This window comes from Microcaecilia unicolor, chromosome 9, assembly GCF_901765095.1.
Source record: "Microcaecilia unicolor chromosome 9, aMicUni1.1, whole genome shotgun sequence".
Lineage (NCBI taxonomy): Eukaryota > Metazoa > Chordata > Amphibia > Gymnophiona > Siphonopidae > Microcaecilia > Microcaecilia unicolor.
In genome coordinates, this window is record NC_044039.1 from 143,304,806 (window position 1) to 143,319,148 (window position 14,343).

Consider the following 14,343-nt stretch of genomic DNA (forward strand, 5'->3'; position numbering starts at 1 on the left):
TTAGCATTCCAATTACTTATGACATAATGTTATGGAACAGACTTCCTTGGAGAATAGAATTCACTAGACTAGGCAACGGGGAAAGCCAGGCAGTAGAATTCCTCTTAATTCCAATGGCCTGGAGCCAGGTTGGAAGGGGAGGGGAATAGTTCTTCAATGACAAAAGTCAGAGAAGGGGCGGGACAGAAAGCCAATTTATAGTACACCTGTTCCAGCACATAGCTCAGATGGAAGATAATAACAGACTTTGAAGTCACTGGTGGATGTGGATTGATTGTTTGAAGGACCAACTGACTAGTTTTGTCATCTCTGCCTACTGATTTGCTTTACACTGGATCTATGATGCCTGGAGGAATGTCTGCTGACACTTACCAGGTACAAAAAATGACTGGGTTTTGTATTTTTATTTATTTCAAACATTTCTATTCCACACAAATCTCACAGTTCTAGGCGGATTACAAATTGAACCTACATAATATTAAGGACAAATACCACACATAACAGACTACAAGTACAATTTTCTTTATAAATAAAAGCTGGTAAAATATAGGGAAAGGGAAAAGGGGCTTGATATACCGCCTTTCTGTGTGTGTGTGTTTTGTTTTGCAACTACTTTCAAAGCAGTTTACATAGTATATACAGGTACTTATTTGTACCTGGGGCAATGGAGGGTTAAGTGACTTGCCCACAGGCAGAAGGAGCTGCAGTGGGAATCAAACCTAGTTCCCCAGGATCAAAGTCCACTGCACTAACCACTACTCATCCACTATAGGAAGCAAACTGTATCACTGTTCCTATCTGACATTTTTATGAGAAGGCTTTTGTGAATGAACAGGTTTTTAATTGCTTCCAAAACAGATAGTTGTGGAGAGAGCTACCATGCTTATGAACTATCTTTCCATATCTGTGGCTTTTAAGATTTCAGCCATTTTTGTTAATATGCTGTATAAAAGTTAAAATACATTGTTGCCTTCCATAGCGATTGGATATTGAGATGGCGGAAGGTTATCTATATGAGAAATAGATTTCAGAGGTAAAGACAGTACACAGCTGACGATCCCAAACAGAACCCTCAAGTCCTACCTGATACAGAAAGGGGGTTGAGGAAACTGAAAATAATGGATGTGGGATGAGGTACTTTCTCTTCTCATTTGCCGATTTTGTGTTTTCAGTAGCTGTAAGTTCTAGCCAGAACAGAGAATTCAGGTTATATTTCTCTGCCTACTATCAATCAGGTCCAGTGCTTTGCTCCCCTACAAGTGGTATGTGATCTTTTGATGCTCTGTAGGCTGATTTGGAAAGTAATTCACAAAGAGGTGTACTCAGTTTATTACTGTGTTTAGGGAATATTCTCCTTCTATGATGGTGTCATATGGCTGTGGGAGGTTTAATATTTATGGTTTCCTCTATCTAGGACATAGTATTAATTGCATCTGATTGAGTTTCCCTTTATTTGCATTTTTAGTCTCTGGAAGCTTCTTATTCTGTTTGACTGCTTAAATTTCTATGAGGGTAGTGTCTCCAAATGGGTTAGTTTTGCTAATGACCTCACTCCTAGGCCAGGGTATGCGGAGTATGATCTCAGTCTCTCAACTTTACTGCTAACACTTGCCGTAGTACCGCATCATACCAAAGACAGCTTCTCTCTGGAATTCTTAAGATGTTACATCCTATGAAGGTGTTCTTGGAAATTCTTTTTTAATCAAGCCTGTGGCGCCCAAAATGATGCGGAAATATTTGTTTATTTCTGCCACATTTTCCTGGTCTTGGACTGCATTTCTTGGTACTTGAGGATCTTCTCCCTCTCCACGTGATTCACAGAATAATCGCTTGGGACTGACTCAGAATGCCATTCTGGTTATTTTCTCATTTACCACTATGGCTGGCTTCCTTACATCCAATTTTTTATTGGTTGGAATGGGGATGTCCCAGGTGTTCATAACATCTTCATTCTCCATAATTCTCATAGGGTCATGATCCAAATGTGTTTTCATTTACAGCAATGTTGTAATGTTTACAAAATTTCCAGTGAATGGGCTGTACCACCTTATTATGCCTTTCTGTATAGAAATGTTCTGCTCTCAGAATTTTGTAGTCAGCTGCCAGATAAGTAGCTGTCTACAGCTCTTTTATTTTTTTATTTTTTGCAGAACCTACAGAAGTTTGTTGTATAATTTTTTTTCCTATGCTTGTGTGAACCATCTTGCCCGTAATCCGCTGTCGTGTGCTGCAACTATCAATCTGTCATCCTTGGGTTTCAGTTCACCTCTCCTTAACTATTCATGTGTCCACATGTGGTTCCTGGAATAACACTTTATATTTCCCACTATATTTATCCATTTTTCACTTGTTTTTCCTTGTTTGCTGATCTACTTCTTTAAAGAGCTTTTTCTCCTCCTTTGCATATTTTGTTGATTTCATTCCTGTGCATACAGGTGGATTTTCTCTCATTTCTTCTTGTCAGAATGCTTGTCCAAATTTAATGATGGGACTGGATTCTGGACACATGCTTTCATACTGTAGCGTTTTTTGTGTGTTTGGGTTCATTGATGCTGTTAAATAGGCCTGGAGGCTATGATGATAGCTCTATAAGTATAATCTATTTTTATGAGGCTTATTCCTCCTTTGGCTTTAGGGATGTTTCTTATTGACTACCTCTTGAGCATGGAGGAGTTTTCTTGTTTGTACATCCAATTTTTCAAGGTACTTAAGAGGCCCATTACCAGTTCCAAAGCTATATGCATGAACAGAAATCACAAATTGGTTGAAGGCTTATGTCTTATTCTGTGATGTTAGAGCACCTTTCATTATTAGTTTTAATCTCCTACTATACTCTTTGTTGGTCTTTTCTCTCAGTGCTTTATGCTGGGTTGTTGCTCCTTCCTTGACTGTTAGGGGCCTGATATTCAGCCGGCGATGGTCAGTGTTTTTCTGACCACTGCCAGCATTATTCCAGAAATTTGGTGCAGGACTATGTCTGGGCTCCAACACTGAATTTCTGGGTATATGGAACCAGCCAAATTATAGCTGATTAAGTGCGACATTTGGCATTTAACCAGCTATAAAGAACCGCATAAAGATAAATAAATAAATAAATGGTTAGTTTTAACTGGTTAAGTGCCAAATATCACACTTAACTGATGAAGTACTGACTCAGCCCCCCCCCCCCCCCCGAATGCCCCTAAAGTAGCTGGTTTCAGCTTGGGTGCTAACCAGGCATTTTTAGTGGCACAATTGGTTAAGTGCCATTGAAAATGCTCAGTTAGCACTGACTAGGCAATTTAACCAGCCTGCAACCTCTCCTGGCTACTTAAATCATTTAAAATAAAAGTCCCAAGATATTTATATACATCTTCCTGTTCAATGACCTTGATGGCACAATCATCAGTCAGAGAGATGTTTTTAGTTTTGCTCAATTTTCTTCCTAGAAAGCTTGTCTTAGCACATTTGTCAGGCTAAAAGTCATCCTGATGTCATCTGAAAAGCTTCTTATTAAACAAAGTTGTTTTACTAAATGTTGATTACTGGGACAGTAGAGTTTCAAGTCATCTACAACCAGTAGGTGTGATTTTAACTCTGGGTGTTTGCCAGTTCTAGGATTAAGGCTAAATCCACATAATCCAAAGTACAAAGGAGAGGCATATTCGAAGGGTGAAATGCTATACAGTTGAATAAAGACAAGGAGCCTCCCTTAAATATTCTGCAATGAGCTGTCTTTCTTCATACTTTAGATGTAGTTTGCCACATTTTAATGGTGAAGTTAATGTACGTGATCAGTGTAGGGCTTATTTTGTACACCTCAAGGCACTTTATTATTTGTGAATGTGGGACACTCTCAAAGGCTTTCTGAAAATCAATCCATGCTACACTGAGATTTCTGCTTCTGTTAGGGCATTATCCATGATGTCTTTATGGTTCCATATAGTCTCCTCTCGTTGCCCCTCTTCTTTATTGCCACAATGTTATTAGAGTCAATATGATCATATATTCTATTATAGTGCACAGCTTATAGATCACAGGTAGACAAGTTATCAGTCTGGAATTTTTGGGAACATTATTTGGATCTCCCTTTTGAAGGAGAAGCGTTCTGCCTGTTATCAGCCATTGTGATGTTAAGTCGAACTGCCTGATCAACTGATTTTTGCAGTTTTCCATGTCTTGGTGGAGGTATATTAAGTGTTTGAGCCAAAAGTCTGCCATTCCATCTGAGTCAGGGTTCTTCTAGTTTGGAGCTCATTTTAACATGTTTTCCAACTCTTTTGTTATTACTTCAGGTTTTAATGTTTGCCTGTTCCCCAATTTTCCTGTATTTTGTACGACTTTGTGGCATTGTTTCCTAATGTCAACACACTTATACAAGTACACTTTCCAGCTTACTTTCGAAAGAGATCGCCGGCCATCTTCCGACACAAATCAGAAGATGGCCAGCGATCTCCTGAAGTCGGCCAAATCGGTATAATCGAAAGCCGATTTTGGCTGGCTTCAACTGCATTCCATCGCCGAGCCGGCGAGAGTTCAAGGGGGCGTGTCAGCATGGTAGCGAAGGCAGGACAGGGGCGGGACGGGGCATGCGTTGAGATGGCCGGCTTCGCCCGATAATGGAAAAAAGAAAGCCGGCCTTGGCGAGCATTTCGCCGGCTTCATTTGGTCCCTTTTATTTCAGGTCCAAGTCACAAAAAAGTGCCTGAACTGACCAGATGAACACCGGAGGGAATCGGGGATCACCTCCCCTTACTCCCCCAGTGGTCACCAACCCCCTCCCACCCTCAAAAAAACAACTTTAAAAACTTTTTTTGCCAGCCTCTATGCCAGCCTCAAATGTCATACTCAGGTCCATCGTAGAAGTATACAGGTCCCTGGAGTAGTTTTAGTGGGTGCAGTGGACTTCAGGCAGACGGACCCAGGCCCATCCCCCCCATCTGTTACACTTGTGGTGGAAAATGGGAGCCCTTCAAAACCCACCCAAAACCCACTGTACCCACATGTAGGTGCCCCCCTTCACCCCTTAGGTCTATGGTAGTGGTGTATAGTTGTGGGGAGTGGGTTTGGGGAGCTCAGCACCCAAGGTAAGGGAGCTATGCACCTGGGAGCTATTTTAATTTTTTTAAAAACTTTTTAGAAGTGCCCCCTAGGGTGCCCGGTTGGTGTCCTGGCATGTGAGAGGGACCAGTGCACTACGAATCCTGGGCCCTCCCACAACCAAATGCCTTGGAGTTATTTGTTTTTGAGCTGGGTGCCTTCGGTTTCCATTATCGCTGAAAAATAAAACCGCCCAGTTCAAATCCACACAAATCCGATGCATTTGCCCGGCACAAACTGTATTATCGAAAAAAAAATGGACGCCCATTTTTTTCGAAAATACGGTTGGCTCCACCCATTTACGGAGCCGGCCCCAGAGATGGCCGGCCATGGAGATGGGCGTCCCCATTCGAAAATGCCCCTCCACGTCCTTTAAGAAGCCTCATACAGTCTTTGTGGATGTGAGGGATATTGAAAAGAGCTTCCAGGGTCAAAACCTCCTTTCAAAAAGAGAAAGGATTTTCTGGTGCTGATTCTGGTTATGAAGCATCAGAAATGAATGATCATCAGGATGATACATTTCATAAAATTGCACTCAGTCAAAATATTCTGCATGCTGTTTAAAGTTAGTGGCCCATGTTGCAGCAATATGTCTTGGAGGCAAATTCATGAGCTTTAATGTCAAGCCATTGGTGCACGTGTTTTGAGACTGACTGTGCTGTGCATTTTACTGACGCAATAGCTTCCGTTGCAGTGGATTTCCCTGCCAGATAACTGCCTATGCCACAAGGGATGGATGATAAGAACATAAGAATAGCCATACCGGGGCAGACAGATGGTCCATCTTGCCCAGTATCCTACTTCCAGCAGTGACCAATCCAGGTCACGAGTACCTGGCGGAATCCTAAATAGTAGCGAGATCCCATGCTACCAATGGTACAGACAGCAGTGGCTTTTCCCATTTCTAATTCAATAGCAGACTATGGACGTTTTCTCCAGGAACTTGTCCAATTTTTTTTAAAACCCAGATACACTAACTATGATTATACAATAAATACTTCTGCAAAGGGCACAATGCTTTTAGAAGATGAATTACATCTTTCTCCTTGCCCCCACTACCCAACAAATTAAAGATTTCCATTCATTTGTTAATTTTTAAGCTAGTAAAATAATGCATATGGTTTTACATGGGCTATTAATGGCTGATATATAGTACATTAGGTGTTTTTGTTCAAGATGTGCAGATCTGACCTGTCTTCATGGATAGGCTACTGCAGATGCTCAGCGGAGGCAAATGCAGCACTCAGAAATCAGGCAGTGGGTCTAGAAAGTAAAATAATTCTAAGGAAGGTGAAGTGAGAAATTAATGAAAGTAATCGGAGCCTGCCTTAAATTTGACAGAGTACATTAAACATACACAATCTTCTTTTGCTAACTGTAGTTTTATTTTCCATGATATATAATTATTGCTGTAATAATTATATGGTGTCTACGTAGAATAGGAAAGTATATTCAATCATTTTTATTGACATAAAAAGAAAACAAAGTAATCCACATCAACAGGTAAGTAGCAGATTGGACAATAACATAATTACTTCACTCTTATTCTATCACCAAACATCATCATCAATTTTTAGTTTTCTCCCTTCCCTCCCTTGAGATTCCAGCTGATGCCGAAGGCACAATCCCGATCGGGGAATCCCCAGGGGACTTGACTCTGATGTCCCCCCAGGACCCCCCAGAACGGTGCATCCCCACCAACTCAATCCCACCCTCCCCTCCCTGAAACTCAGTAGGTATCCTGGGAAAGAATGTCCAGAGCTCCATGAGCCAGTCAAATGTTCAAGAGGGTACTTTTAGCTGATGGGGGCATAGAGTCCAAAAACGGGCCCCATCTCGAGCAGAATTTATCCAACTCCATCGCATTTCCATCTTTTATCATCATTCTCTCTGAACGCAGTAGTTGCACCATCCGCATTCGCCAAGACTGGAGTGAGGGGCCTCTTGAAGATAACCAGTCCACTAGAATAGTCTTTTTTGCAATCAGTATGGCTCGCTGAACAAATAGAGTGAGCCCTCTCGGCCGGGGAACCTGTAAACAAGGCTTCCCGAATAACAACATCGGAGAGCGTGACCATCTAGTTCTCCACAAAGAAGAAACCCGACTTAGTAAGGTTATCCAAAAATTTTTCACTGCTGGGCAAGTCCAATACATATGCCCTAAAGTCGCTCCAACAAAATGACACTTGGGGCATGCTCCATCAGGGGAAATCCCCACATGAAACGCCTGCCTAGGCGGCATGTGCATCCGGAACACAAAGCGGTATTGTAATTCCCAGTAGTCTGCTGAAGGCGACCCTCTGTTAAGGGCCAACACATGTTCTTTAAGTAGTTCAGCTGAGATGACTGCCTCCAAGTCTCTGCTCCAAGCCTCCGCATATTGAGTAAAATCGGGCTCTGCAGCTGTGTCTTTGATATGTCGGAGGTGGAACCTCAATGGAACCTTCTGCTGTGCTCCCAACGAAAATGCCATTGGTAATTCCTCCTGTACGTCCTCCGCCAAGGCCTCCCAAGACAAGCTCCTCATGTAGTGACGCAACTGCCAATAATGGAAATAGTCTTTAGGGCGGAGAAGGCCACGATCTTGCAGCTTCTGAAATGATTGCAGCTTTCCTTCTCGCGTTAGGATCTGGAAGATATAGACCACACCTTGCGTCTTCCATTGTTCAAAAATTTTATATATCAAACCAGGTTGAAACTCAGGGTTCCCGCAGATTGGAAGCAATGGAGTAACTCTTGAGGAAAATTGATGTAGTCTGCAAATCCAGCTCCATGCTCTGCGTGCCTGCGGCAGGATATTTGAGATATGTAGTAGTGGAGAGGCCCCTCCACTCCCATGCAGGCAACTACTGAAGCTTGTGGGTGCAAACAGTCGTAGTTCCATTGTGGTGGCTGAGAAATCCGCAGAGTTACGGAACCAGTCTGTAACATGTCTCATTGCACAAGCAATCCCCAAGTGTCTCACACTCTGCAAGCCCATTCCACCATATTCCTTCGGGACATACATACTTTCCAGTGGGAATCTCGATTTTTTCCCCCTCCACAAAAATTTCCTCAACATTCCATTCACTCGTTTCTCATCCCTATTAGTGAGGTGTAGGGGCAAAGTTTGAAACATATATGACCAGCAGGGAATAATCATCATGTTGTACAATGCTATACGCCCTGACAGAGAAATAGGAAGGCCCCGCCACTGCTCAAGTTTTCTTGCTGTGTCTTTCATTAATTTTTGGATATTTATCTCATACAAATCACTTAATGTGTTAGGGATTAAGACACCCAAATATTTCATCTCTGTCTTTGCTCTCTGTAGAGAGAAATCGTCTAGGCCGGGGCCATCCAGTCGCACAGGTAACCTCATTATGCGTGATTTTTCCCGGTTGATTTTAAACCCTGACAGTATACTGAACCCTTCTATCTCCTCGAGCAGCGCTGGTAATGCCACCCTCGGGGATTCTGATATTATCAATAGATCATCCGCGAAGGCTAACACTTTTACTTTCTCTCCACCAACCACCACCCCTGGTACCTCCTCTCCCTGTTGTATAATTTTAATCAGGGGTTCAATAGATAGCACAAAGAGAAGCGGAGAGAGGGGGCATCCCTGCCTAGTCCCCCTCGCAATAGAAAATTGTTGTGTTCTAGACCCATTCACCAACACTGCCGCTCGAGGATTGGAGTATAGTGACTGGATGGCCCCATAAAACCAACCCCCCACACCTACGTGCCTCAACACCGTAAACATATAGTCCCATCCCACTTTATCAAAAGCTTTTTCAGCGTCCAGGCTAACCAGCATCGCTTCACCGCCTGAACGCTGAATCTGGGCCTGAGCCAACAGTAGCCGTCTCACATTGATTCCTGAATGCCTATTGCGAATAAAACCTACTTGTTCCTGACCAATAAGACTAGGTAAACACGCCTGCAGTCTATTTGCTAATAGTTTAGCTAAGATTTTTGTATCGACATTAATTAAAGAAATGGGTCTAAAAGAACCAGCCTGATTCTCTGGTTTTCCTGGTTTCAATAGCAAGGTTATCAATGCTTCATTTGCATAGGCCGGGAACTGCCCCTGAGCCACTACCTCCTCAAAATATGAGTGCATGGGGCCTACTATGTGTGGGCCTAGGATTTTGTAGAATTCACTCGAGAAGCCATCCGGGCCTGGAGCTGAATTCGCAGGGAGAGACTTAATTATATCCTGCAGTTCCTTTCCTGTGATAGGCCTATTCAGGCCCTCCACCTCTTCTGCTTTCAATGTCGTCATTCTAGCCCTTCTCAAATATTCTGTCACCGACTCCAATGATGGCGGGGACATATTTTTATATTGGTCACTATAGAATTGTTGGAATACCTTTTTTACTCCTTCCCTCCCATTCTGAATATTCCCAAATTTATCTTTCACAGCCACTATCGCTCTAGGCCCACCCCAGGCTTTAACTACTCTTGCTAGCATGGCACCTGATTTATTCCCATATCTCTGGAAACGGAATTTCCCAACCGTCAGGGCTCTCAACGCTCTCTCATGTAATAATGAATTTAAAGTTACTTGAGTTACTCTCATCTGCTCCTTGTTATAACTCGATGGAACCGCCACAAATCGCCGTCTGGCTTTCCCCAGTCTGCGTTCTAGATGTATAATTGCCCCATTAATTTTCTTTTCCCGCTTTGCAGTAAACGCAATCACCGCCCCCCTCAGGACCGCCTTCGCTGCTTGCCAGAACAATTGGGGATTATCCCTATGTTCTTTATTAAATTGTGAATATTCCTCCCAACTCTTCTGCAAATATAGTTTAAATTTTTGGTCTGTTGCTAAATACGAAGGAAATCTCCACCTTCTTCCCCCATCCCCCAGGTCCTTATCCTCTAGATCTAGCCATACCAAGGAATGATCCGAAATCTCCTCCGGACCTATCTCTACCTTTATCACAGAGGGGAACACCCTGCGGTCCACCAACATGTAATCCAGACGTGAGAGAGTCCCATGAGCCCTCGACAGGTGAGTATACTCTCGTACCTCTGGATGTAATGTGCGCCAAGAATCTACCACTCCAAGCGACTGAATAAACTGTGACAATGCCCTCACCTCTGGACCTCCTTTGATCGCCCTCCTAGGAGATGAGCAGTCTAAACCAGGGTCAGCCACTAAATTGAAATCACCCATCACTAGCAGTGGCAGAGACCCATGTGGGAGGCACAGCTGAACAAGGTGATCATAAAAAGATCTATCATACAGATTTGGGCCATATAGCGCCATTACTAAGTACTCCACATGCTGTAACCAAAGACGCACTATCACGTATCTCCCCCCTGGGTCGCTGCTCACCAAATGAGTTCTTGCCACTACCCCCTTTCGGATTAAGATTGCAACCCCTCCTTTCCTTCCCTCGGCCGCTGCTCCGTGTACCTCACCCACCCAGGTTCTCTTCAACTTTTGCAATTCCTCTTGAGATAGTCTCGTCTCCTGAATACAAGCCACATCTGCATGATGCCTCTTTAAGGCCTGTAGAATCTTTGCCCTCTTAATTGGGGAAGTGATGCCCCCTACATTCCATGTTATAAATCTAGTTCGAGCACCCCCTTTTCCAGTGTAAAGTTATTCCTAGTGTTATCAAACAGCTTTGATAAATTGGGAGACTCCAGTGCCCAGCTCCACCCGAGCCTCCCCGTTTTAACCCCAAATATCTCTGGAGCTTCCCCGTACATCCAATCCCCTTCTTTCTTTAATTCCCTTTTCCCCCTTCTCCTCCCCCCTCCCTCCTCCCAAACTTCCCCCCCTACCCTTTATTCCTCCCCCTTTTATCGTCTTGACCTCTCCCTTCGCAACTTCTACTAGGAGAGCTCCGGTCAACCAATGGTGGGGGCCCCCCTCCCCCATCCCCTTCCTCTTTACAATCTTTCAGCCTAGCTGAGACAAAGTTATATTAATATATTTCAGATCAACATATCTGCAAACATACAGATCCATATTAACTCCATAACATTTAACCATATTATAACTTTATGCAAGGTTTGCTCTCACTGCATTACCGCTACAGTGGGCCTGCACCTTAATACCAGCTTAACCTGCCACTGCTCATGCATGCCCCTTTCAGCCATCTTGGCTCGGGGAGGGTTTGGAGTTGTCCGGCAGGAGAGATTGAGCCTCTTCTGGAGAGTGATACATCTTCCAGCCCCCCTGTTCCAATACTTTAAGTTGGGCTGGGTACAATAGCATGAATCTTTGGTTTTTCGTTGCTAAGTGGCGGCACAGAGGTCCAAATGCTTTCCTGCGCTCCTGAAGAGCGGCTGAATAATCCTGAAAGATTTTTACTGCTGATCCGTCAAATGTCAGGGAGTCCCATTTGGATCTAGCGCCTCTCAAAATTTCTTCTTTGTGTAAAAAATTATGGACTTTTATGATGACTACCCTCGGTCTGTTTCCCCCTTCGATTCTCCTGCCCAGACGGTGTGCTCTCTCTAAACACAGAGGCCCACTGCTGTCCGATAGGGCAAACTCAGATTTTAGCCAACTCTCCAATTGTATGGGTAATGCTCGGTCTGATATCGATTCCGGGATTCCAATTAGGCGCAGGTTAGATCTGCGAGATCTATTTTCTAAGTCATCTAAATGTTTTGCCTGGGCTCGCAGCAGGTTTTGTAAATCTTGCAACTGCGTTCCTCTGTCCGTGCTTAAGTCCTCCAGCTCTGACACCCGTAGTTCTAGTTCCCCAGTCCTCCTCGTTGTGTCCCCCAAAAGCGATTCTACTCCCGCTATTTGGTCGGATAACTTTGCTAGTTCCGGCTTCATAGCCTCTCTCACCGCTTCCGTGATCTGTTGAAGTTGTAGTGGGTGAAATTGTGGAGGCTGCTCCGGGGTCTGGCTAGGCGCCATCTTGGATTCTTCTATCCCTCGATGTTTCTCAGCTGTTTTTTTCGCCGATTTCGCCGCTGTAGCCCTCGTTTCTTTTGTTACAAAGATATCCATTTATGTGCGCTGGTTAAGCTTAAATTTTTTTGCAGTTATCGTTCGGTTTTTCTTCGATTTTCAGGGAATGTAGGAGGGGGAGCCCCGGAGAGAAGACAAGTGCGACTTCCTCTCTCTCAGTCCATCACGTGACCTCGTAGAATAGGAAAGTAATTGTATTTCGAGACACACCTATCTGTGACAGTAATTAGTACTGGAGTGAAATAGCAGTTACTGAATAGTATGAACTGCCTAAAACTTGTCGATTTCCGTAACTAGACGTGAGTAACATATATGTGGAGAGGTATTTTCAATATGACATCTAAGTCCAACTTTGACGTCCAAAATTCAAGTGGGGAATATAGACATTTTCAAAAGAGAAAAATATCTATCTATTTTTTCAAAAAAATGGCTATTTGCTAGAGGTTTTGTGCATTTATCTTTTTGGCCCATTAAAAAAAAAATAAAACATCTGAGTGAAAGTGCACAAAATCAAGCCATTGGGATGTAGGAGGAGCCAGCATTCTTAGTAGACTGGTCACACAGACATCCCAGGAGAGCAATGGGGCACCCTAGGAGGCATTGCAGTGGACTTCAAATAAATGCTCCTAGGTACACATCTCACCATTGCTCCCTTAACTTGTCTGCTGAGCCCCCCAAAACCCACTCAAAGCCCAATACACCAACTGTACATCACTACAATAGCCCTTATGGGTGAAGGGGGCACCTATATATGGGTACAGTGGGTTTCTGGTGAGTTTTGGAGTGCTCACAGATTCCACCACAAGTATAACAGGTGGTTCTTAACCCTCTCCTGGGGGCACACCTTGCCAGTTGGGTTTTAAGGATTATCACAATAGAAGTAAAAGACTGGCTCAATCTGTTCACCTTTATCTGGAGCCAAATGGTAACCCTTCTTGGGAGCAGTTGTCTCCTGCCTATTCCCATGCAGACTGCCCTTTTAGTTGCCCTCCTCCTCTCTTCCAGTAGCTTCTGAGCCGGTCCCTTCCTTTTCCATAGAAACTTACTCTACCTACCCTTTTCTCTTATTGGAGGCTTTACTCAGAGACTACAATTCCCATCCTGCCCACAGGATCGTACCCTCCATTCTTGCTTTGTCCTTCCTGGGGTATGTGCAGTCTTCCTATACCTGCCCTTCCCTCCACCTCATTCTCTTACCATTCCCTGAGGTAAGGGCTGATTCCTGCATACCCTTCCCTCCCCTACAGCTCTTAAAATCTAGATTCCATAGTATCTATCTATCTATCTATCTATCTATCTATCTATCTATCTATCTATCTATCTATCTATCTATCTATCTATCTATCTATCTATCTATCTATCTATCTATCTATCTATCTATCTATCAAGAGAGAGAGAGAGAGAGATATTACTACCCAGTAGTTCCCTCCTGCTCCTTTATGGGTTTCTGGTTCAATTGAAAGTGACCTTTATTAGTGTATACTCCCTTTTCTGATAGAAACTAAAAACCTATCTATTTAGAACATATTTACTATGTTTTTTTATTGATGTGATGTAGCTGTTTGACTATGTTTTACTTTAACTGTTGTTATTATCTCTAGCTGCTTCACAGCTATTTATTGTGATCTGCTTTGAGGCTCTTTAAGGGGGTTGGTGGATTATAAGTTCCATTTAATACAACATAAAACATAACATAACATAAAACATCACAACACAACACAACACAGCAATTTCTGGAGGTTTTGTGAGGCTATTTTATAAAGACACCCTTGTCCTTGTAAACTAGGCACATACTTGGACTTCTAACTTAGGCAACTTGTTATAAAATTACCCTCCACAGGTGCAGTTTCAGTCACATTTTTGTTTATTATTTAGGAATTTTACTCTTTTTGTCTGTCTTCCCAAGAAGAATTTCTAGTCATACAAGGGCAACAATAAAAGATATTAATTAATGGTCTACGTGGAGGGGAATAATCGAACGGGGATGACCATCTCTAAGGGCGACCATCTCTAAGGACGGCACCGCAAAGGGGCGGGGCAACCTGTATTATCGAAACAAGATGGGTTTCCATCTTTCGTTTCAATAATACAGTCAGGGACGCCCAAATCTCAACATTTAGGTTGACCTAAGAGATGGTCAACCTAAATGTTGAGATCGTCGATCTTAGAGATGGGCGACCTCGGTTTTCGCCGATAATGGAAACCGAGGACACCCATCTCAAAAATGACCAAATCCAAGCCCTTTGGTCATGGGAGGAGCCAGCATTCGTAGTGCACTGGTCCCCCTGACATGCCAGGATACCAACCGGGCACCCTAGGGGACACTGCAATGGACT

At 43.4% G+C, this 14,343-nt stretch overlaps 1 protein-coding gene across 2 annotated transcripts in view; it reads left to right on the forward strand.

The window, feature by feature from the left end:
- The first annotated feature begins 245 nt into the window (after positions 1 to 245).
- PLA2G4D (phospholipase A2 group IVD) overlaps positions 246 to 14,343 on the forward strand; it is a 72,011-nt gene continuing 57,913 nt past the window's right edge. For both annotated transcript variants that reach the window (XM_030214451.1, XM_030214452.1), the window contains exon 1: positions 246 to 375. In XM_030214451.1, the coding sequence (XP_030070311.1) occupies positions 340 to 375 (36 nt within the window). In that variant the 5' untranslated portion in view covers positions 246 to 339. The remainder of the gene's footprint in view (positions 376 to 14,343) is intronic.